The 23629-nt window shown below is 41.3% G+C and overlaps 13 protein-coding genes across 13 annotated transcripts; 8 read left to right on the top strand and 5 right to left on the bottom strand.

Annotated features, from left to right (window-relative positions):
* The first annotated feature begins 156 nt into the window (after positions 1–156).
* On the top strand, positions 157–876 carry V1514DRAFT_164869 (uncharacterized protein). Its single transcript, XM_066924542.1, has one exon. It carries the CDS (start codon positions 387–389, stop codon positions 741–743), a length of 357 nt encoding a protein of 118 aa, XP_066781546.1. The 5' UTR covers positions 157–386; the 3' UTR covers positions 744–876.
* Positions 877–1008: 132 nt separating this feature from the next.
* V1514DRAFT_321892 (uncharacterized protein) lies at positions 1009–1413 on the top strand (the record flags this gene model as incomplete). The annotated part of the gene is made up of 1 exon (XM_066926079.1): positions 1009–1413. One exon carries the CDS (start codon positions 1009–1011, stop codon positions 1411–1413), a length of 405 nt encoding a protein of 134 aa, XP_066781545.1.
* Positions 1414–1652: 239 nt separating this feature from the next.
* V1514DRAFT_165005 (uncharacterized protein) lies at positions 1653–3073 on the top strand. The gene is made up of 2 exons (XM_066924543.1): positions 1653–1719; positions 1808–3073. Exon 2 carries the CDS (start codon positions 1979–1981, stop codon positions 2972–2974), a length of 996 nt encoding a protein of 331 aa, XP_066781544.1. The 5' UTR covers positions 1653–1719; positions 1808–1978; the 3' UTR covers positions 2975–3073.
* Positions 3074–4127: 1054 nt separating this feature from the next.
* V1514DRAFT_336225 (V-type ATPase, V0 complex, 116kDa subunit family) lies at positions 4128–7124 on the top strand. The gene is made up of 4 exons (XM_066928512.1): positions 4128–4356; positions 4417–4517; positions 4587–4901; positions 4964–7124. The coding sequence occupies exons 1-4, from the start codon at positions 4335–4337 to the stop codon at positions 7019–7021; spliced, it is 2496 nt and encodes an 831-aa protein (XP_066781543.1). The 5' UTR covers positions 4128–4334; the 3' UTR covers positions 7022–7124.
* Positions 7125–7287: 163 nt separating this feature from the next.
* On the top strand, positions 7288–10437 carry V1514DRAFT_336223 (uncharacterized protein). Its single transcript, XM_066928511.1, has 2 exons — positions 7288–8873; positions 8934–10437. The coding sequence occupies exons 1-2, from the start codon at positions 7427–7429 to the stop codon at positions 10025–10027; spliced, it is 2541 nt and encodes an 846-aa protein (XP_066781542.1). The 5' UTR covers positions 7288–7426; the 3' UTR covers positions 10028–10437.
* Positions 10438–10838: 401 nt separating this feature from the next.
* V1514DRAFT_164660 (uncharacterized protein) lies at positions 10839–13125 on the bottom strand. The gene is made up of 5 exons (XM_066924539.1): positions 12675–13125; positions 12583–12612; positions 11386–11553; positions 10992–11318; positions 10839–10918 (listed from the first exon to the last, which is right to left on the bottom strand). Exons 1-5 carry the CDS (start codon positions 12903–12905, stop codon positions 10916–10918), a joined length of 759 nt encoding a protein of 252 aa, XP_066781541.1. The 5' UTR covers positions 12906–13125; the 3' UTR covers positions 10839–10915.
* A 1309-nt stretch (positions 13126–14434) lies between these two features.
* Positions 14435–16402, bottom strand: V1514DRAFT_336215 (uncharacterized protein). Its single transcript, XM_066928510.1, has 2 exons — positions 15275–16402; positions 14435–15213 (listed from the first exon to the last, which is right to left on the bottom strand). Exons 1-2 carry the CDS (start codon positions 16294–16296, stop codon positions 14499–14501), a joined length of 1737 nt encoding a protein of 578 aa, XP_066781540.1. The 5' UTR covers positions 16297–16402; the 3' UTR covers positions 14435–14498.
* A 161-nt stretch (positions 16403–16563) lies between these two features.
* V1514DRAFT_336213 (ribosomal L28e protein family-domain-containing protein) lies at positions 16564–17940 on the bottom strand. The gene is made up of 4 exons (XM_066928509.1): positions 17880–17940; positions 17770–17816; positions 17664–17703; positions 16564–17614 (listed from the first exon to the last, which is right to left on the bottom strand). The coding sequence occupies exons 1-4, from the start codon at positions 17889–17891 to the stop codon at positions 16739–16741; spliced, it is 975 nt and encodes a 324-aa protein (XP_066781539.1). The 5' UTR covers positions 17892–17940; the 3' UTR covers positions 16564–16738.
* Positions 17941–18088: 148 nt separating this feature from the next.
* Positions 18089–19225, top strand: V1514DRAFT_164620 (uncharacterized protein). Its single transcript, XM_066924538.1, has one exon. The coding sequence runs from the start codon at positions 18165–18167 to the stop codon at positions 19038–19040; it is 876 nt and encodes a 291-aa protein (XP_066781538.1). The 5' UTR covers positions 18089–18164; the 3' UTR covers positions 19041–19225.
* On the bottom strand, positions 19106–20061 carry V1514DRAFT_310981 (40S ribosomal protein eS12). Its single transcript, XM_066925787.1, has 4 exons — positions 19969–20061; positions 19714–19883; positions 19501–19652; positions 19106–19420 (listed from the first exon to the last, which is right to left on the bottom strand). The coding sequence occupies exons 1-4, from the start codon at positions 19969–19971 to the stop codon at positions 19302–19304; spliced, it is 444 nt and encodes a 147-aa protein (XP_066781537.1). The 5' UTR covers positions 19972–20061; the 3' UTR covers positions 19106–19301.
* Positions 20062–20327: 266 nt separating this feature from the next.
* Positions 20328–21489, top strand: V1514DRAFT_354093 (Mis12 protein-domain-containing protein). The gene is made up of 3 exons (XM_066929575.1): positions 20328–20622; positions 20706–20787; positions 20835–21489. Exons 1-3 carry the CDS (start codon positions 20372–20374, stop codon positions 21312–21314), a joined length of 813 nt encoding a protein of 270 aa, XP_066781536.1. The 5' UTR covers positions 20328–20371; the 3' UTR covers positions 21315–21489.
* On the bottom strand, positions 21332–22620 carry V1514DRAFT_336200 (nucleotide-diphospho-sugar transferase). Its single transcript, XM_066928508.1, has 2 exons — positions 22095–22620; positions 21332–22028 (listed from the first exon to the last, which is right to left on the bottom strand). Exons 1-2 carry the CDS (start codon positions 22547–22549, stop codon positions 21581–21583), a joined length of 903 nt encoding a protein of 300 aa, XP_066781535.1. The 5' UTR covers positions 22550–22620; the 3' UTR covers positions 21332–21580.
* Positions 22621–22800: 180 nt separating this feature from the next.
* On the top strand, positions 22801–23584 carry V1514DRAFT_336196 (uncharacterized protein). Its single transcript, XM_066928507.1, has 4 exons — positions 22801–23021; positions 23095–23130; positions 23216–23331; positions 23443–23584. The coding sequence occupies exons 1-4, from the start codon at positions 22994–22996 to the stop codon at positions 23494–23496; spliced, it is 234 nt and encodes a 77-aa protein (XP_066781534.1). The 5' UTR covers positions 22801–22993; the 3' UTR covers positions 23497–23584.
* The last annotated feature ends 45 nt before the right edge of the window (positions 23585–23629 follow it).

Here is a 23629-nt window from a genome sequence, read left to right as displayed (position 1 = left end):
GAAGCTCGTGGTCTGTCGGAGGAAAGCAAGCTCACTTTAAGGCGTTCCGAAAGGCGTGCACGATACATTTCAATGAACAACAGAACTTAAAGAATAAAGCAAATTTCGTCCAGGGAGAAAATTGGATGCTTTTTGGAGTTTTTCTGGACGCAAACGTCTTGTGGTCGAAGCGCAACTAGTCTGAATAAAGACCTGGTGCCACCGTTTTACGAAATTGACACTTGGTGGGCAGTAGATCGCACGAATTCTGAGAGTAGGAACTCAAAACGCGCGAAAGTCAACAAAGTATTTCCATATGCAAACGGTTTAAATAAGCAATATGCTTAGATTTTGCGTATTGGAAGGGCCGTTCTGGTGAGCATTACTAGATTCAGGTTTAGAAGTTGATGGCGTTTTACAGCTTGCACTCTCGAAACCGTAACAATTTGAAATCGGTCGCGCTCTCATCGTACCGCATGCAGATTGGCATTTCTAGTTCCACTTTGGCGGAAAATTTGGTGACTAGCTATATGCGCGATGTGCTTACAGTAATGCCGCAGCGGGATATGATTAAAACGTGCCAACCGGAGGATCCTGCATTGGTGGCTCTTGCATCTACGAAGATCATGTTGGACTTTCGGGAGCGTCACCGTATGTTAGAAGACTTTTTAGAGCAGGTATTTGGTGAACTAGTGAATATCGGACAAGTAGGCGAGATTATTGCAGTTCTGTCCTATTTGCTGCCGATGAGTTTTTACCAATAATCTGCTTTAGTGAAAACAAAGGCCATTCCTATTACCCATTTTTTTGCCAAATTATTTGGAGATAATTTTGTGGAGAATGACCGTCTGGAAAGTTATGGAAGAAGGGCAAAGTTCATCTGAGGCATTTTGTGTGATTAGAGGATAAGCCAACGCAGGATGATCTTGAGATAACTTTTAAGCTTGGCCCGGGGCTTCTGCTTCTGGCAAACTTCAAGGCCATTGACATCATTATTCCCGTATGGCTGTCTTTTAAATAATCTGAGACATGCTTGGCTATCCGGATCATTTGACGCAATCATTTAAGAATGTTACGTCAAACATGTGCTCGTTTGCGGCAACCAATGAAGCAATTCTATGGGATCATCGGCCCAAAGACATGGGTTGCGTTATATTCGGGTTCGGGTGTGGTGAAGTAAATGAAAGCAAATTTGAACTTTGGGAGGAGAAGGGGGATGTCAATTCTACGGTTATGGCAGCGGTTGGGTTGGATACCAATTTGTTTCCATGCCTTGGAAAGTCGAATCACAATACAGGCAACGGTGAAGATATGGTGACGTTGCTTAAGTATTCGTTGTCTTGGACAAGCTTGAAACTCCTTGTTAAAGATGGCGATGAAGGAGGATGTGCGAATAGTCTGGTGTTCCAGTGTATCAGGAGCAGCGATTATTGAAGAATTAAGTGTTTTATGTATATATTATTATTGTTATACCTCATACATGCGTAGAATCAATTGATGTAGTTTTATCCCATTTAATGTGTGTAAATTGGGAGACGTGATTGCTGTGGTTTAACGGTTGGCTATACATGATACTATATAGTATGATGGTTAATTGTAATTTTAATGAACAAATACGAATGGAAGCCAACGTCGTTGTTTGTGCCGATAAATGCCAAATACAGGAACTCCTTCACATGCCGTTCTCTGCGTTCTGATAAAATCAAACCCCCCAAACGTTACTTACGACGTTGACGTTAAGTGAGTAGATTTTTACAAACAAATAATAAGAAGATTTTTGTTATTGGAAAATCTTGCTAATATTTTTGGGATTTTCCTATTTTCTTAGTTTTATCTTTTTCGCCTAGCCACAATGAACCACAATTACAATTAGTTAGCCTCACCATGCTACTAAACCCGCTGACTTCTCAGCACGTTTTCTATGGGCGTTCGACAAACAACGGCAACGACAACGAGTTCGAACGACCGGAGCATCGCCATTTAAAAACTTGTTTTTAAGATGGTGAGTCTATTTGACTACAGCCTGTTATTTTTAGTTTTGTTGCCAGTTTTGGTAACGTCGAGTCCGGTGGAAATTCTAGAGCCTATGATATCGATAGCTCAGAGGGTCGACACGTCAAGCATCAACGATCATGCGCTTGCAAGCCTTTTGCAATCACGATTTCAAGTTTGCGTTCCGAATCGGATTTCTGTTCCGTATTTTTCATACATTAGAATTAACCGCAAATTAAAGTTCCGCCCTATTCAAGGGCTGCTGTGCAAGATATTGGCAGTAGTCATTTCTGTTGCCGTGATTGTCAGTGCTGCTGCTTTCGCACTCGTTGCTCAATATGGCCTTAAATTTTTGTTTAACCGGCAGGTTTTATTTTTACCAGACATCAGTGGCAGTTATACTTTTGTGTTTGCCGTAATTGGACTTTACGCGGCGGCCTACATCAGGGTGTTCACGAACCAGTTTGGCATTTCACCCGACATTGCCGTGTTTTTCACGGGAGCAGTGGATGAGAATTGGACAGTAACCGATCGTGCGTTGTTATGTTTGTCGCATATAAAACAGAAGTTTAAATTTAAGGGAAAAGCATGTCAAAATGCATCATGGTGGTTAAGAATGATGACCATCGAAGTTGAATTGCTGGCCACATTCTATCTCGTGACTCGAGAACTTTTCGATTCTAATTCAAAATTAAACCGTGTCATGTTTACTTACACGCTTACCACAATTGGATTATTGCTCGCGGTCGGTTCAAGCATGGTAACCGCGTTGCAGAGGCAGCATATCGGTGCCATGTTATTTGAAATCGAATTATTCAATCCCAAGCTCGCAATTTGGAATGATGATGAGTTTGGATTGCAAGACATTCTTGAAAGGTTTGTGTATGACTATGCATATTCGGTCGAGGCTATCGACGAGCCTGACCGGTTTGCAGATTTCGCAATTTTGGGCAATGCCGGAGACGTAATATATGGCCGGCTAAGAATTGCGCAAGCCACTTGATTTTTTTGATGGAGTTTTTATATTATGCTGGTATTTGGATATTATGATTTGAAAATTATGGATTAAAGGAAAAAAAACATATAGACCGGGAATTGCATAAGGGAGAATTACAGGCAAAGAAGATTACAAGCACAGTGCTCCTTTTCATGTTTCAGAAACACTAAGATTTAAGTATATATACACCACAAGAAACTGATCTAGACAAGCTCGAAATCCTGATTTATCGGCCATTGGAATGTTGCTGGGCCATTACATAGTACAAACGGCATAACTCTGATTAAATTTGGGAAATCATCCGTCCAACTCAATATAGAGTATTGAATGCGACATCTGGCTGCTGCCAAAGGAGTTGCATAATCGTTCGGAACAGTGGCGTTGGCAACTGTGGAAGAAGAATGTTTATTATATCGCGACTCTATCGTGACACGACGATAGCTGCCAATTGGGAATGAACAGAAAAGGCCCATTTCTGAAACATATTATGGACACGTGTACCCAAATTGGCACAGTTTGGTTTTAATTTTGATTTACCAACTACACAGTACACCATACCTGAATAGTTTCATGTGTACTTAAAATCAATAATAATAATAATAATAATAATAATTACTATGGACACAAGTTCGACAAGAATAGCATATTATTGAACAAGTCGTTTTGCTTCAAAGTGTGATGGACCATATCAAAGTGGTCAGTACAACGAAATGGCAACACGTACAGAATTCCAAACAGTCATGTTGCTGTGGCGTGAAACCCGGAATCGCTTGGACTATTAGATCCCACGACTCGGCCTATGAAATTATGAAACATCCCTCTAGAGTTGCGATGCTTGGATCAAGCAGCTTGGCAGATTAATATGCCAACCGGGGTAGGGAGAGCAAGAATTAGGATTACTAAGAATAAGTCAAGCACCGTAGATAAATAATAGCACATTTGTTTTTCCTGTGTCTCTGGCATGTAGTTGAGCTCATGTGAATTGCAAAGTGTTAACGAGAACATTGTTCATAGGATTACGTAACTATTAAGGATTAAGATTTTGGCATGGGTCTAGTTTACTGTTTTGGTTTTCGATAAATTGTACGCATTACATTGAATACAAGTATTATAGGTTTGCGGTACGGCGTGAATCATTGATTTTTATCGTGTTCTGATGTGAGTTCTTATCGCGAAATCTATGACGTATTAGGGCGGGGCGATTATAACGTGACAGCTGCCTCATCGATCTGCGCATTCCCCACACATAATGATATCAAAACAGCACGGGCTATAGAAGATAACAAAATAGGTCTATACATAGCCCTGGTGCCAACGTTACATATAAATTCAATAGACCCTAGGTCATATAGTCTGGCAGGCAATAATGGTAAACGAAGCAATTTTTCGTAAGTATCGCATGGATCTGGTCAGCGTGGGGCAACATGGTTAATCCAAAGCAATTGCAGGGTCCGCGCCGATGTGTCTTTGCCAGATCGTAGTCGCATCTGAAGTCAGCAGAGAGATAATTGCTTCGCTTGGAGAACGTGACTTAATTCAATTTACAGATGTAATAAAAAAAATTTTCATGAAATCATTTCTCAAGGTGGTATATATATATATGCTAACCAAACTATAGCTAAATGCTGATTCGACTGCGTTTAACCGCACATTTGTCAAAGAGATTAGAAGACTTGATGAAATAACTAGACAGTTAAACTATTTCAAAAAATGCATGAGCAAGGTTAAAATCAAGCCAAAAAAGATCCCCGATCATGTTAACGTCTCAGCCGCTCCTCACGCCAGCGAGATTGATGAATTGGCCAATAGGGCCAATGATCTCGAAGAAAGAATAAGCCAACTGATGGAATCTAATGAAACACTGTTGAGCAAGCAATCAGAGTTATTTGAAATTAGACATGTTCTTATTACAGCTGGTGAAATTTTCGATCAGGTAAGTTTAAAAAATAACAATTAAGGCCGTAATAATTAATACTAAAACTTGAAAAAAAAAAGGCGTATAGTGTCCCAATTGAGCTAAGAATGTCAGTTGATAATGCTGATAATGCGCCGTTATTAATTCATGACCTCGAATCCGGCGAGCCATCAAGATCTCAAACTATTTCCAATGCTAACATTAGCTTTGTCGCCGGTGTGATAGCCAGAGACAAGCTTGGTACGCTCGAACGAATTTTATGGCGTTCGCTTAGAGGAAACATGTTGATACGAAACTCAGATATCGAAGCTTCAATAAAAGATCCCAAATCTGGTGAAGACGTTCCTAAAAGCGTGTTTGTCGTATTTGCACACGGAGCCGGCATTCTGGCAAAGGTACAAAAGCTTGCAGAGTCACTCGAAGCCAATATTCATGCCGTCAATGAAGATCTGGTCATTCGTCGTGATCAGATTAGAGAAGTCAATGGTGCGATTGACGATGTTGAGGACGTTGTAGCGCACACGGAATTAACGCTTAGGACTGAACTTGAAGAGATTTCGAATCACATTGAGTCATGGCTAATCATAGCGCAAAAGGAAAGAGCAATTTATGCTGCACTCAACATGTTCAGCTATGATCCAACCCGGAAGATCTTGATTGCAGAGGGATGGGTGCCAACTGACCAATTATCAGAGCTACGACAAAGCCTGACGGAAGTGACTGAAACATCTGGCCTTGATGCGCCATGCGTTTTAAACGAACTTCAAACCACAAGAACTCCGCCAACGTATTACCGCACAAATAAATTTACCGAGACATTCCAAACCATCATCGATGCATATGGAATATCGCAATATCAAGAAGTCAACCCTGGTTTACCAGCAATAGTAACATTCCCGTTTATGTTTGCGATAATGTTTGGAGATCTGGGTCATGGCGCAATCATGTTTTTGGCTGGTGTTGCGCTTATAGCGTACGAGCAAAAAATTGGCAAAATAGCTAACCGAGACGAAATGTTTGACATGATTTTCACGGGCAGATATGTGATACTGATGATGGGTGTGTTTGCAATGTACACCGGTCTCATTTATAACGACATTTTTTCAAAATCAATGACGTTATTCAGGCCAGGCTGGCAATGGCCACAAACATGGAACGAAGGAGACTTGATCTTGGCGAATCAGACTGGCGTGTACCCATTCGGACTTGATCCTACGTGGCATGGATCCGAGAACAGCTTGATATTTGGCAACTCGTATAAAATGAAACTGTCAATCCTTATTGGATTTATTCATATGTTGTATTCACTTTTCTTTTCGCTTATTAATTTTAGATTTTATGGCCAGAAAATTGATATTTATGGAAATTTTATTCCTGGATTGTTGTTTCTTGTATCAATATTTGGATATTTGGCATTCATGATTGTCTTTAAATGGACCGTTGATTGGTATGCCATCGATAAGCCACCACCTGGACTGCTGAACACTCTGATCGATATGTTTCTGTCGCCAGGTACGGTACAGGACTTGCTTTTTCCAGGACAAGCAGCATTGCAGGTGATATTAGTCTTATTGGCCATAGCATGCGTGCCGTGGCTTTTATTTTTAAAGCCAATGTACCTCCGTCGGAAGCATAAGAAACAATCAGTTAGTCATGGTTATAGCAGCATTGCCAGCGAGCAAGAAAATACGCGTCTATCGATCGAGTCTGCTTCATCGATTATCGTTCAGGAAATGGAGGTCGAAGAGCCGTTTGACTTTGGTGATATAATGATTCACCAAGTGATTTTCACGATTGAGTTTTGCATGGCATGCGTCTCACATACGGCATCTTACCTGCGGCTATGGGCGCTATCGCTCGCGCACGCTCAACTGTCAACGGTTCTGTGGTCCATGACTTTCCAACCGGCGCTGAACGTTAAGAGTGCAGGTCCTGGCGGCATGCTCGCCAGCGTTTTATTGTTTGGCGCATGGTTCAGCTTGACGGTTTTCATTTTAGTGATCATGGAGGGAACTTCGGCAATGTTGCATTCCTTAAGGTTGCATTGGGTCGAAGCCATGTCGAAGCATTTCATTGGCGATGGCACCCAGTTCACACCGTTTTCGTTTGGTGAAGTTGTGAGTAGCAGTGGCGGTTGAATTGGTAGTGCTGGTAATAGTAGTTGAATTCACGCAGTCAATTCAATGGCTTGTCGTTGCCACTGAATTGAATGCCGGAATGACATTGAAATATGTAATAAATGGTATATACGTGATGGTTTCGTCTAAAAGCGGAAAAGCAAGTATGACTTTTATCTTGGGTCCATCCGAACCCACGCCGCACAGTCATTATCGATGGACTCGGTAAACCCAAAATAGGCAACTCCAACGGCGCGCTTCCGAGTCGCCATCATCGCCCGGGTTTTTGACAGTTCGGGACAATTGCTCGTACTTCAACCCAAATTTACTATTTGTTTTTTCCAGGCTTATCGAAAACGAAAAAAAAAAGAAAAAAGAAGGGGACCGCGGGAAAAAGGCATTTTGCCTTTTAGTGGATAAAAAAAAATGACCACTTATATTACCGGCTTGCAAGAGCGTGCCGGTTTGGATTCTGGTGATGGCAAATTACCCGAATCAGGATTGCCTGCCAAAGTGCCACAATTGCAACGTGACGGTACATATGCTCAAGTTCAAACCTGGCAACCGGTTGGTCAATATTCAACCGCCCAGTATCGATTAACTCAGCCAAGTCCAAAGTTTTATAATGCAATGCCGAATCGGATCCAGCCGAACCAACAGTTGTTCCACCAGAAACAGCAGCAACAGCAGCAACAGCAGCAACAGCAGCAGCAGCAGCAACAGCAGCAGCAGCAGCAACAGCAGCAGCAGCAGCAGCAGCACTACAGCTCATATCCGGCGGCATCAAATCATCAACTCGACATTGACGGAACGCATGTAAATCTTAATCAATCTTATCCGTCACCATTCCCTCAAGAATTGGCCATGTTTGATCTCGTGCCCAACGACCTGTCGTCTTCGGTGTCTTCGAACTCTTCATCAGATATTTATAACTACCCGCCATCTCCAGATCATGCATCATTAGATTTTTCACAGATTCATAATATTTCGGAACGGTACCGGTTTTATGGTGACGCGCCGTTTATTTCATCTGCGGTGACTGGCACGTTGCAAAATTGGAATCAACCCTATGCATCTTCAGATCTTGCACTTCTGCAGCAACAACAACAACAAAAACAAAAACAGGAATTAATTAATGAATCTTTTTCTAATGGCATGTATTCTTCACAACAAATGTATGGTCCAAACTTGCCACAAGGCCAGACCGAGGATGGGTTTCAAATTTCAAGAGCGCAGTGGCCCGACTTGCAGCCGTCCGCCTTGACCGGCCAGACCATGAATCAACTTACTCCGGATAGTGCAGCACAATCATCCGTGGTGTTGAATAATCATTTCGTTTCATTACCTGTTACCGATCAGTCTCCGCAAGTTGTGCCGCAGTCCCAGTCGGCATACAATCAGCAACCTCATCATCAGCAACAACAACAACAACACAGACTTGAGCAGTCGTATCATCAGAACGCTTTATTTCAATATCACCAATATCAACAGCCTCCGTTGTCTCAAGGTTTTATGCCACAGCAATTACAACCGCAAGGATTGACTGTTAGTTCCAATTCTGATTTTGAGACCATCAAGTTAAGCGTTCATGAACCCCGATCGAATTTAATTGAAGCGAAAAATCAAGTCATGATATTAAACTTTGCCAATGATGCCAATCAACTCAGTCCCAAAAAGATTGCCGCCATGAAAAAGGCTCGCGTGGCTTCTGAAATAGCAGCAGAGAGGCAACGCAAGGCTGAAAAAAAATTAGCCAGGCAGCGAGAAACGGAAGCGAAAAAGACGTTTAAACGGAGAAAGAAAGAAGCCGAACCGGAAGTGATGTCAACAACTGAAGCCGAATTTCAATTTGCTCGTCATGCATTTCTTCCAGGTGAGTTATTAAACAATGGCAACTTATTCAGGTTTTTTAATACTAATTATTTATTAAAAGCTGCTGTTCAACCTGCAACATCACAAGGTAGTTCCAGCCATCAGCGTTTGCCTCATGATCATGCAGGGCAATCAGTTCAACCGACTTACTCACTCACATCTTCACAACTTGGCCTTCAACCAACCGTACCGTCACCAAGTACATCAGTCTCACCTCCATTCTCCAATAAAAATTCCAACATTCAGAATAATAATATTAATATTAACACCATCGCTAACAACATTAATAGCACGCCGTCATATCTTTATCGTCCTGCTTCACAACCAATGCATCAAACGCAAGCACGGCCAGACGCAAATTTTTATTCACAACAATCTGCCACGATCTCAAACCATTCCGTGATTGCTGACACAAATTTTAAAGCACCAAGGCGCAATAGTTCAAGCACTGATACGTCCACGCTTAATTTATTATTGCAACAGTCAAATAATCCATTCATGCCGGTCAAGGAAAATGAATTGGTCATGCCTGACCAGTCATCAAGATCTACTGAAATTTCACCTGCTGAGAATCCATATCGATTTCGCTCAACCGCAGCAACGCAACAACTTGAACAACATCAGCCACCGTCATCACAACAGTCACAATCAGGCACTCAATTTGCAAAGTTTTCATCTCCTCCGATCGCAACCTCGACGCCGGCTCATTTCATGATGACCAAAAAAGACATTGCTCATGACATTTTGTTTACTGATGGTTCATCGCATCATGATTTGACGCAATCATTTGCCAAGCAATCCAATCAAGCGTCTCCTGCCTCATCAAATATTGCTGTGAACGAAAAAAATAATGAGATTGATTCAAGAATGCGTCATGAGCTTGCGAATCATTCGCAAGCAACATCTGGGGTCTTGCAATCAAATCATTTTACTCATGCGTTGCCACTCGCAACTGGTGCCACCAATCAACGTCATGACGTGAATGCCATGACTGCTGTTGCCGACGACATTACAGGGTTAATCGAGTTCGGCCCGGACATGGATGCCGAAGCCGAACGTGAATTACTTGATAACGCGTTGGGAAAAGTGGCTGAATGGACCGTGTCGCTTGAATGGAACATGGATAACGAAGTTAACCGATTAGGAACAAACTGAAAAAAAAAAAAAAAAAAAAAATTAACCAGCGTGCCAAATTGGGGGCCAATTTCCTTTATCATTACCCGTATGTGAAGCATGATTTGCATAAATTATTTGCGTTTTTATTTGATTTTTTTTTTTTGTTTAGTGTGATTTTTTTAATGTTTCATTTTTTTGAGCCGGCGTTTTTTTCTTTGCCATTAATTAATTCTTCTATTTTATTTTTTTTTTTTTGGTGCTACCAATGGGAGCGAGGTTATGGAGTCATTTGAACATATATGTGAATCATTGTGATTGTTGTAATATTGTTGTATATATAGATCTCTGTAACGATTGTTGTTGATGTCTATAATCTGTTTTTTTTTTTGTTGTTTTTGTATGAGTTTCCAAGCATTCATGAGGGCATGTCCTATTTTCTTATTTCGATATTATGAATAAATAATACACGTCAGGGGCACCTAGTGTCCTAGTTCAGATAAAAAAAAATATTTATCGGATATGACATGGGTTTACATTTCAAATATTTCTGCGTGCTCGGCCAAAAACAAGATGGGAACAAAGTTTTGGAAATGGGATCGTATTATAAAATTCATGTGATTAAAAAGGCCAAACGCAAGTTTAGACTTCCTCACTCCAAGCTGCGGTCATGTAATAGCCAACGTTGCAAAATAAAAGTGAGGCGCGTCAAGGTTGGTGGTTTGAAGAGGTCAATTAATACGCTTGCCATGTTGAAAACAAACCATTTAATATAAAACATACAATATTTCAATTTAAAAGCAATAAATTAACAATGCCGTCCCATACTTCATAAGAAAACAAAAAAAGAAAAAAGAAAAAAGAAAAAAGAAAAAAGAATAATTATAACTTCAAAATCCGCTCAAAAAAACTGGCGGAAAAAAAAAAAGTTTACTATATTAACATGATATTATTAGCATCGAATCCAAATAATAACGTTGTGGTTTTACAAAAAAATAATACATACCATTGGGATGTCTCCGGCGTCAACCGCAGGTGCGGAAACTGGCGCGGCAACAGAGACATTATCCTTGACAAAGTAATCAGCCATGTCGGCATCAAGCTGCTCGACTGTTTTCTTTGGTCTGCGGGGACGTCCGCCACGTGCGCCACCGCCGCTGCCGCTGCCGCGTCCACCACGCGCAGTCCTTCCGCCACGTGCACCACCAGCAGCTGCAGCTGGCTTAGGAGGTGGTGCACCGCCCTTTCTGGCCTTCGAAGCAGCCGGTGCTGCTTTCTTTCCCTGAATGCGATCGGCCAAAGATCTCTTGTTTGGATCAAATACCAATTCAACCTTGAAATAATGTGTCAGCATTAAAATCATACAAAAGTTCAAAATCTTTGGCTTTCAAAAAACATACGTGCATGGTCTTATCACCATCAATGGTGGTACCATTAAACTTCTTCCAAGCCCGATGGGCATCGCCTGGTTTTGTAAAATTGATGGTAACCACACCGGTGGACTGTCCCTTCGAGTCGTAGTTCAGGGTGCATCGCTTAACGGGTCCAATTTCAATTTGGAAATATTCCTATTCGACATATGAATATCAATGTTATAAAAGTTAACGAAAAAAAACAACAATCCGAGCAGGAGTGGTAAGACAAAGGCAATGTTGGATAGAATGAAATGAATACAGGTATCGTAATTAGTGCAAAATATCTGGACATATTAAGGTTGTTTTAACAATGGTGGCGTATCTGACATCCCCCCCCCTGAACTGACACCATATGGACAACGTGACATTCTGACGCCGACTTACCATGCTTCATTACTACTGACACCTGAAGCAAAAAAATAATATGGCGATTATAGCATCTAGTATATATTGGACATAAACGTAATTCCAGCGAACTCATATTTACTCCAATACAAAAGAGGAGAACCCTGCCCCTAAGCAGAAGCCAAATTACCGAAGCGATCGATATCACTAGCGTGCCCACATCTAAGCAGAACATGTAGAACCTATTCTACATGTGAGATTTGACATATTTTCACCACCACCAGTTAAATATAGTCAGTCATAGCATAAAGTTGAGATACTAAAATCTCAACCACAGATCATGCATACTCTCGCACCATTTTCTGCAAAACCAACCAATCTACTCAGAAGGTTACAGCAGTCTTTCGATTGTATAAGGCAGCCATCAATAGTCAATTGAGCGCTGAAAACTCAATTACCTATTAAATCTAGATATAGTTGATGTCAATCAAAGTAGACAATCAAATTATCATGATCTCTCTGGATTGCGAAATACAATTTTCAGAGTAGGTGACCTGTCACGATCCAGTTATGGTTTAATGTATCCAGCAAATACATAACCGTTTCCCTTCGTGCAGTTATTACTCATTCAAATGAGCACGACCAGTTCAACCTGGTTAAAGCGAAATCCCATCATGTCAGACTTACAAATGCATAAACAAATGTAAAAGTTACATATAACGTTGAAGTCACAGGATTAAAAAAAAAAGATAAATTTTTATAATCATTTCAGTGTTCCAGGTTGCCGATTGAAATCCATTTCCGCAACTCGATCGTTGTGACGCGAACTCAACGTACCTTAATTGCCGTTTCTTGAACATCGAGTGGCTATAAAACACATGAGTTAACTGATGCTTGCTTGCCTGATTAACTAGAAAACGAAAACATACCAAGTTTGAAATTATAATCTTATCATTTTCTTCTAGTCTTAAACCATTTGATGCAGCGGGCTGCCTCGGAGCTGGCGCAGCAGGTCTTGCCTTCCTAGGCTTAGTAGGGGCGGCTTTGCGAACTCCGCCATTGGCAGGCCTACCACCTCGAGGAGCAGGGCCACGGCCTCTCCGGCGTGTGTTGCCAGACGAAATAATTTCATCAAGAGACTTGTCAAGATTTCCTGACATTTTTCAAAAATTATATGGTTTTGAAGAGAAAATTTGAAAAAAAAAAGCTTAGATCCCTTTCAATTGAGACCGGTCCAGATACAATAAATGTAAGATTTGTTATAATCACGTAGTAGATGATGATTCTGACTATCGTTAATTGATTAGATTGATCTGAAACCTCAAATTGTGATTTTGAATGATCACGGTGGCGATGATGGTTGATGATGGATTGGAAAGACGAGAAGTTGGAAAACAGCAGAAGCTCAAATGGAGCGGGGATGGCTGGTTGCGCAGCTGTTTAGTCATTTATTCCATAACTTGGGCACATTGTTTATAAAACGCCATAAATGCACCGACAATAGCTTGTTTACGACAATTAGCTATCGTGGCTGTACAACGAGCCACTTGGCGCACTTCAAGCAACATTTCTGTCAACAAAAATGGAATCGTCCTCAATTGAAAGTCGCACATTACTGGCTCTTCAGGCTATCAAAAGTGATGAAAAATTAAGCATTAGAAAGGCTGCCAAAATCTATGGCGTTCCAAAATCAACCCTCGGTTACCGACTGAAGGGCAGACGGCCTCGACAAGATTGTCGCGCCAATTCAATGAAGCTGACGGAGCTAGAAGAGAATTCTCTTGTTAAATATGTATTGGACCTGGATGCGCAAGGATTTCCACCCCGGCTTGTTGCCGTGGAAGATATGGCCAATGTACTCTTAGCAGAACGCGACGCGGGACGCGTCGGGAAGCGCTGGGCTTCAAATTTTGTCAAGAGACAACCAGAGCTCAAAATGCGATTTAATCGTGCATCGAAGCTGCATGTGAGGCCACGGACTTCGACGCCGCCCAGCTCTCCAATAGCCACCGCCAACAACTGGGTCCCTCACACGCCGTCCAACCCGACGGATGTCGATTTACAGTCTGGATTTATTAAGGACAGGATTGCTCATCATCAAAGCAGCTCTCCAACGCCTATTTTAAGCGCTATGGACCAGCTTTTAAAAGGGACACAGACAATGATGCACGAAGCGGCCCTCTTGAGGTCGGAGATCAAGACGCTTCGAGAGGCCAATGATGCCTTAAAACAAGCGCCGGAGCGTTAAGCGAACTCTCCTGCAAAGAGAAGGGAGTTTGACCATAGAAGAGGGTCAATATCTTATGGAGCAAAGGGTTGTTAATGAAGAGCCAGGGCAAGATTTGCGCGAAATTTATGGTCATCGACAACAGGGACAGCCGAGTGTACGGTGATGTAGCATCTGCGGTAGTACCGAACAAACTGCGCCTAAATGCTTAATTAATTTGTTTTAGTTGAATTAATTTTACTATGATGCTGTGGTGCGGTAATTCACGGTTTTGGTCGAGTCAGTGATGAAAGCTGCCCGCCCGGTATACATCCACGTTATTCAATTAGCTTTTATAAATTACTATTAGAGTCATGAAGTATTCAAACATGTTATTGTGTGGTTTTTAAAGCAAATACAAGTGAGGGCAATAAAAATTGTAGCACATTGTGCCTTGCAAAAACGTTGCAAAGTAGCAAATTCATCACGCAAAAACCCGGAACCGTTTTACGCATTTATAGATAAATGAAAGGAAATTTTTTTTTTCTTATTTGGAAGTTCCAAACCGAAGAAAAATATACATATATACAGGAACTATCACGTTATCATTCATGCCACTAGTAGCTTCCAATATTGCCGTGCTCGCGGCTGTGAACAAGCACCACCAGTCTGACAGATCCTCACCCAAAATTGGCAGATAACCTGGAATGACATGTTTTGCAATCATTAGGCCAAAAAATGCGGCCAAAGTAAAAGCCATGGTGCCTTCTATGCTCTTGGGTGAGTCAAACCATTTGTGTTTGCCAAACCGCCGCCCTATAATGGACGCACAAGCATCTCCAAATCCTAAGCAAATAATGCCAACCGGCGAACTCGACCAAAATATCGGAAGTGCTATTCCCAACAAGAGAAATAAATGAGATACAATAATTGGGCCGCATGAATCACGTTCGTCGGTATATTTTATCAATGCCATATGAATTTTGGATCCCAACGGAGGAATCGTGGTCGCTCTTAAAACCTCTGAAAGAAAAAACAAGGTCAGAGCAATTGACAGTGACAATGACGTGAAGTGGGCGTCTGAGCCTGTACCGCACACGAGAAACATTCCCACCACCATGCCATGCCAAACTTTGCGACGAATATCGATAGTCCAATTCTTTGCCGACTTTTCAATAAATGTGATGCCAATTATCAGCCACGTGATCCAATAAGCAAGCATTTTGAGTCTTGATTTGGATCCGTCTTCAACAAACAGATAACTAAAATGTTAAAATTTTTTTAGTCCCGCTCCCAGCAATTTGTTGGCCAAAAAATACTTACTTAAATATAAAAAAAAATGGATCTTGCCCTAGTAAGCCATGTAAATGCCATCTTACAAAAATCAAAACGTTAAATAAAAAAATTGAATATATGGATGACGCGTAGATCAATTTTAGTTTTGCAGAATTAGCTGGTCGCCGATGACGTGGAAGCCGAGATAGTTTCATTATTTTTGCAATCAGTGGCGTAGCAGGTAATAATGAAAAATAAGAACCAAATATAAAAATTCGAAGAAATATCATCTCCATTGATTTGGCATTTAGAAGAAGGTTGACCAGTAACGTCCCGGCTAAAGAACACTCTGCTGATGAAAGCGACGTAGTGGTCAAGCTGTTGACGATCTCTGTCACGTTAGCATGAATATAGTATATTTCTGGAGTTGACGGTGAAATTGCCATGATTAGGTTTGACAAGATTTCAGGTCTGAGAGGTAAAGAGCAAAGCGATGATAGCAAGTTGAGTCGTAAGTACTGAGGATAATCCACCAACGTTAAGATTGTAGGAAACAAATATATGTATAAAACAGAAGGCATGCTCCAATAGCTTTTTTTTAGAAAAAGCACGGTAGCCAGTATTGATGCACAAACAAGGACGAATTGGCTGTTTTGAACCACGGCTTGCCAGCTGTGTTGAATTGCAAGCACCAAGGCCATGACAATCAACAATGACTCCATGCATTTTTTCCATAATCCCAAGTTGTATCCATCTTTGTACCCATCAAAAACTTTGATTGTCCTTCTATTTAATTTTTTATTTTCTGTCTTTAGTTTTAAACGGTGATCTTTCTGACGATGTCCTGGCCGTTCGTATCCGTGACCTTGATTATCCGACGTGTCAGCTTCCGAAGCTTCTGATACGCCTAAATCCCGCGACAAAGATAAAGAATGATTTGAATGCGAAGGTAATACGCTTGTTGATACTGAAGATAATTTTGAAATCGTCCGGCCCGGAGAGACGATTGTTTTCTGCGACAATGATCGTGAAGTCTCGGCCAAAGAGTACGTCGGGTTAGAAGAAGACATTAGGCAATTCTTTCATGAGAGCTGTCGTAATTACTATGTGCATTGATTAGAAGCATTCGAGTAATAAGAAGTAACCATAAACAGAATGGAAAATGTCAGTTTTATGATTGATTGATTGATTGATTGATTGGCTCGTCGATTGCTTTTCAGGGGTATACACGTGTCAACAGCAGCATGACTACCAACTATGCATGAAAATTAGTGCTTCACTATTTACAAAACAAATAACCAGGTAATTTGTATTTCTGGCATGTCCTACGATAGATCTCACTTGCAACAAGTACTAGTAAATACCATTAAACACGTAACGTACAAACAAACAATATACTGAACCGAACAAAAAACTTTTCAGTCGACCAATGCCATCCATATAAACAATAATGAGCAGCACTTTATTTAAAATGCTGAATGAAACTTTTTTTTTTAAATTGGTTTAAACTATTCACCAAGATGTTTGAGTGTTTGTTGCCCGATGAACGGCATTTTCATCCTCGTATTCGACTTCCACGCGTGGCGCACGCTTGCGAGTCTTGGCCTGCTTAGATGTTCTCTTTCTCTTGCCCGACTTCTCATCCTTATCATCACCATCATCGTCACTGCTTTCTTCATCACTATCATTCGAATCTTCATCATTGCTGTCTTCGTCGGATTCTTCAATCTCTTCGTCACTACTACCTCCAAGCCAATCTTCAATGTCATTGAGCTCCACGAGCTCTTCGTCATCGTCATCGTCCTCGACGTACTCAACCTCACCAACATCACTATCATCTTCCACGTCTTCATCTTCTTCATCAAGATCAACGTTCTCCACGTCATCCTCTGCATTTCTCATGTTGTTCATTATGGTCTTCCAAACGTTTTCGTCGACGTTCAGTGGCTTATCACCATAAGCTCCACTCTTTAATCTTTCCAAGAGTTCCTTCTCAATAGCCTTCTCTACCCTAGCTGCCGCCAGAGCCTTTCTTTCTCTTGTAGTCTCTCGTCGCTTGACCTTGCTCTTCACTCCAACTAACTTTCTCTCTTCGTCTCTGTTTTTGAGAGCCAATCGGCGCGCGGTTATGGCGACCTGAGTCAGCCTGGTGAGTCTCTGTTTGCACTTGTGAACCAAGAAATTTGGCCAATAGATAAGTCGCTCATCGATCTGCTCCAGTGCCTTGCTATACTGCTGAGATAACTTTATTCTCTCCCACATTTTCAAAGGCGTGTGCGCACGCTCTATAGTCTTCATGTAAAGGTACAGTTTTCCATTTACGGAACGAACCGTGGCATACCTCGAATTTGCCAACGGGCATGACTGTCTGGTACAGAAACCCGTCACCTACCATCGTTAGATCAAAACATGAAAACACCTTTTCAATAACACTCACATTGTACTCGTTTCGACAAAATGTTTGGTCTTTTGTGGTCCTATAAATTATGCCGGTTTTTAGCATACGTTTCAAGTCATGATGCCAATAAAATTAGGTAACATACTTGACCTTGTACGAACAGAATTCCTGGTTAATAATTTGCCAAACAATCTATGTGACCATTAGTTTTTGCAACTTTTCATAAACACCTTAGTATCGTTATTAAACACTCACCTCATCCGACATTTTTAATTAATATGGCGAATAGACAATACAATAACTATTCAAGTTTGCTGGATAGATTCAAAGAAAAAAAACCTCCCACTGAGCAAATGCGCAAGTGCTAGAAAATTTTGGTTACCCGGACATGTAAATAATAAACCCCTGTATAGTTAAAAAAGCCAAAACTCCCAACTGGGTTCATCGAATTATTATTTGTTCGAGGAAATTTTGAAAAATTGGATTTTTTTTTTTTTTTTGCCGGCCACGAAACCAACAACTAACGAGGGGGAAGCGCTAATGACCGATATTTCAGTTCAGAATAATAAAACAAAAAAACGGAAAAGACATTCAGATGCGGTCAAGGATGGCATAATAATAAATCCGTCTGCCAACCCGGAGCACCGGTCGCCAGCACATAAGCGAAAGCATTCTGTCTCTGCCACGGTTTTGGCAAATCTTCCCAAGCGCACGCTTGATCCTGCAGAACCACTTGGAAATCCAACGGTTACGGAATGTTTTTTTTTCACTGAAGCTTCTTTATATCTATCCTTGGCCCCCATGTATGCATTGACGCCATTGCAAGGGCTGCGCACACAGCATCTTGATCCTCTCACAATGACGTATTACCCTCCAGTTGGCGGCGTCGTGTTGGCATGCTTGGATGTCGAAATCGATAAAAGAGACGGGGCCAAGATCGCCGGCGATTCGCCGTTTGCGTTTACGTGGGTCACGGCAAAATTTCTGGTATGGCGACCGAAGCGAGGTGACATTTTGCAAGGCAGGATAAATTTACAGGCAAGAAGTCATATCGGTCTTCTTGTGAACGACGTGTTTAATGCTAGTATCACTCGAGACAAAATACCAGCCACATGGAAGTTTATTGAAAACAAGTCAGATGAAGATTCTGAGCTTGGCACGCCGGCGCCGGATGCGCAAGAGGATGAAGAACTTGCTGCCGAGGATGAGGATCAAGAAAATGAACAACAAGAAGAATTGCAAGATCTAGAACATAAGAGCTTAGGATATTGGGTAGATGAATATGGGGAAAAAATTGAGGGAAAGTTGACGTTTGTGATTGAATCATTGCAAACGTCGTCAAAAGTGGTCTCGGTGGCTGGCAGTCTGATAAAACTGGGCCATGTCAAGGAAGATCTTACCGCTCCCGGTAATTAATTAATTAATTATTTTTTTTTTCAAGTTAATGGGATTATAATAAATTTCATGATTGTACATTATGTTTAAGTTGTTATTTGTAGCATTTTGTTTTAAACCATCGAAAAAATAAAAGGAGCTCATCTTTACTGGTATACATCATAGAACGTTTAAAAAGACTATGCACTATTCATTTAAAAAGTTACATATAAAATACATAATTGTTGCTTTTGTAAACCCATCCCAAAAAAAAAAAGAATTAGCTAAAATTCGTTTTTTTTTTTAGTTCTCGAAAGACTGGAGAAGGAAGTCACGCTCGACTGACTGCTCACCCCAGTCCTTGACAACAACGACGGAGGCACCGACAACCTTGCGGGCATTGCCTTCTCTGTCAAGAACGCCTAAAATCACAAGTTAGCAAATCCTTGCAATTCAAAAAAAAAAAAAAAAACTTCATAAATGATTCATGAGCAAGACTTACAGAGACCAGCCCATTCACCAAGCTTCTTTGGGTCAGAAACCTTGATGAGTGGAATCTTCTTCTCACCAGGCTCAGCACAGAGAGCCTCGATAAGCTTAACATAAGACTCCTCATCAACAGAGTCAACGAGAACGGCAAGATGGGCCTCACGACTACAACCCCTGTTAGCGAATCAAACCAAACCAAAACCAAATCATCAAAAAATTATCATACCGAGAAAGAGCCTTGGAAGCCTCACGGAGACCACGGGCAAGACCATCGTGGATCAAAGCCTTTCTGAGAACACCCTTAAGGGCTTCCTCAACGGTAAGACCGCCAGAAGGAGCGGGAGCGGAGGCTTCAACCTCAACCTCCTCAGCAACGTAAACTTCCTCGGTATCAGACTAGAACAAAAACCACATTAGAACCTCAGGTCGTGGTAGCCAAAACACAAACGCCTTTGGAAAAAAAAAAAAAAAAAAACCACACCATTTTGTATTGATTGAATTAAAATATAAATTAGAAATGGACTTCGTCGACAGAAAGTATGCACTGCTCAGTCCAGTTAGCTGTCGTCTAGGACTTTCAAACTCCTGCTTCACGATCGCGCCAAATTCATAAACTAATTGGGCCTTGTTGCCCTAAAGCGATGGCAGAAACCAGCCCCTGAACAGACAAAAATGCGGTTGTGACTGCGGTCTTCCAAAAGGGAAGCTAGCCCTAGCAGAAAGGAAAATTAAAAAGCCCTAAAAGTATAAGCTAAGCAATTACATAATAAAGTTTAAATTTAAATTGCACGTGCCTCCCTTTGTTTGTTTTGATAATTTGATGATGCTTCAACGACAGCCACAAGCAATACCTAGTCTGCCTGTGCACACAAGGGCTGTTCGACATGGGCTCAACAGCGCAGCCCACAGCGTCCACTACGGCGCTTCTTACTGAACATTTGGAATACCCGCCGATTGCGCTGATTGACGATATTATCAACGCCGTAAACAACATCTTGTACAAATGCACGGCCGCAATCGAAACCTTTCTGCAAACGCAACCACCGTGCAAGGACATTCCGGATGATGAAATCGAAGTGGGCACGGCAAAGCTTGAAACATTGTTGGAAGGTGCGGTGGATCGAAATTTTGACCGGTATAGGATTACTTGCCATTACGTTTTTTTTTTTTTTTTTTTTTTTGGGAAAACAGAAACTTGCTGACGTTGCATTGATATAGGTTTGAATTGTACGTGCTTCGTAACGTTTTAGCTGTTCCTGATAACGTTGCTGATGGATGGATGCGACTTGGTCATCATAAGGTGGGCTATATGAATTTTTTTTTTTTTTTTTCCTAAAACTGTAATAGAATATCGACTTCAATGTCCAGCATGACAATCTAAACAGTCGGCTTTTAACGCTTCGCAAAACGTTGCAAGCATCATGCCATGTCACGGGAAAATTACAACAACAACGACGTGCAAACAAAGAATTGCTCGGCCTATTAAGAACATACCATTCAGCACTGAAATTTTTGACTCTCACGTCTGGCGCCGCACCGTTGGACGAGACCGTTCGGTTTTTGACATCACAATCTGACGAGGTTTACCAAAAATATTCCCAAGCCAGGCGATTGGAAAATTCAATCAAGTTATCTCCGTCAGATTCTGTCGTGTCGGCCACGTTAGCACCGGTTTCGGAACGAGAAGTATATATCGAAAAGATGACGGCGATGATTGTTGGATCAAACGAACACGACAAGGTGGTGGATGCTGATGTTGACATGAAAACAAACGAAGAAGTACAAGACCTAAAGAACGCGGCAAGTATAATAAAAAGATTGCAGTGAATGGTGTAATGATCAATGTGGAGTATAATTGGAATAAATGTATATTAGAAAAATTGATGGACATGGTTTAGAAAAAAAAAAAATAAAAACAAAACCATAATGAACTATGTATATGTATAAAAGCCGACCCTATGTACGTATAATTAAGAAGCTGTTCTCTTTTTTTTTTTTTTTTGGTTTCTTTGCGCTTTCGAAGCTAAACTAAGTGTGCATACCCAAAACAAAATCGTATAGTACATATGAATTAAAGGAATGGTGCAAACTAATTAAAACCCGTCATACAAATCTAATTCTTTCTCTCTTGCGTGTCGCTCATCGTTAATCTTCCACCACCAATTAAACAATTTGTTATCAACCGATCTAACCTCCCATGGCTTTGGGGTTAAAATGTAATGCACGTTCTTAACCTCATCATCTTTCCAAATCGGCGCATGAATATCGCGCAGGGTTTTGAGCGCGTTGTACTTGTAGGACAGCGGCACCCATGAATGCTTAAACACGTCTGATAGTAATGACTGATCAGCAAACTCGTAATTATCGGTTAATGAAGGTTCCGACATGGCTTCCACGATTTTGTTGTAAGTCACGGTGGACGGGTGCACGACTTGCAAGCCGCCGTTGCAGATGGCGAGGCCGGTATCTGTGGGCGCCCCAACTTCCTGAGCAGCTTCTGGGTCCGCATGTTGGAATGTAAATGAGCAATTTTCTGGAGTCCTGTACAATTAAACAATAAATTTGCTGCCAAATTGAAAAAAAAAAAAAAAAAAGAATTCGGCTCACCAGTCAGCAGGATAGTGAGGCTTCTTAAACGGATTGCAAGTGCAAGCGTGCGAAGCAGCAAACACCCTGTCGGTATCGTTAAGTTCCAACTCCATTAATTCGTCCATGTTCTTCACCACGATCATGTCCGAATCCAATTGCACCACTCGTTCGAACTGGGTCAAACTGAACGGTTGCAATTTTGACCAGCAATCATAGAAGCGCACGTCAGCGGAGTAATCCTTGTGCACTTTCGGTAACAAATACGAAATCTCTAATTTGGCAATGCCTCGCTTGTCAAGAGCTTCATGACCTTCCGGTTCGAGCGTGGCCGTATACAGTACCAAAAACGGATATTTGGTGCCCGACCGCCGCAGAGAATATTCCAACGCCAACAAGCCGGGCAAATATTTCGTGTTTGTCAGGAGCGTGGTCCAAACTTTTGGGGAGTCGACTGGATTGGCTGAAGCTGTCATTGCAAAAATGAACTTTTCTATAAATGCAAGGCCAATCAATTGAACGTCCTGGTGTAATTGGAAGTGGAAGATGGCTGATAAGGAAAAGGCGCTGGTGCGTGAAGTTTGATTTTTCAAAGACCCACCGGGAAGCGCCTGACGTAAGCACAATCTATTGATTGTTCGCTATATTAGTTACCCGGAAACAGACCACATAGCCTTCAGCAATCGGGCCACGTGCATGCACACGTGAACGCTCAGTAATACGCCATAACCGTAACCGCGTTGATGCTCTGACACAACTGCGCCATAGTCGGACCTTTTATGTTTCCCGGAGTTGCAGATGGCGAACCAATAGGGAGGGACCTCGACAAAGATATCTTGACTGACTGATTCATTCATTCCCACACCAATTGACGGCTTTTTGTTTATTTTTGGGTTGTTAAATAACCACGTAATATAAAAATGGCTGGAGATCACCATGGCCCGTCAAGTATGTCATTCTGTTTAGTTATTATTGGGTCGAAAGCCTTCAATCGATCACGATACTAATATTTTCTGTTTAGCTCTAAGAAGAGATCCGGCTATTGACCGGCATTTCGGTATGAGAACTCAAGTCGTGTTATCATGATGGAAAGTCAAAGAAAAAAAAAACGGGTTGCTAATCATGAAAATTTGCTGCACCAGAGATGAGGGAGAACTATGAAAAGTACTTCCGGTGGACGAGAAAGACCACCCGTCAAGCTTTTGGATTACTCGTTGTCATTCCCGGTGCTCTGTTGTGGTTGGGATATAAATATGAGGTATGAAGAACCAAGCGTGAGCAGTGGTTTTTTTTTTTTTTTTTTTTAAATACACCTTTTTTGTTTTTCAAATTTGTCGTCAGGGATTGTTAATTTTTATTTGCTTTGCAGGGCAAGATCAACTTTGAAGCCAAGAAGAGAGGTCAAAGTATTTGGGAGAACTAGGTTAAAAATTATATTTTTTTCTTTCATTATTTCTTTTGTTCTTTTAGATGGTTGCATTATGGGTCTTTTTTTTTTTTTTTTTTTTTTTGTATAATAGTTAAATCATATTTCAATGTACAAGGCAATGAATTTT

Source organism: Lipomyces japonicus, assembly GCF_038497905.1.
Source record: "Lipomyces japonicus strain CBS 7319 unplaced genomic scaffold V1514scaffold_47, whole genome shotgun sequence".
Classification (NCBI taxonomy): domain Eukaryota; kingdom Fungi; phylum Ascomycota; class Lipomycetes; order Lipomycetales; family Lipomycetaceae; genus Lipomyces; species Lipomyces japonicus.
This window is presented reverse-complemented; position numbering and strand designations above follow the sequence as displayed.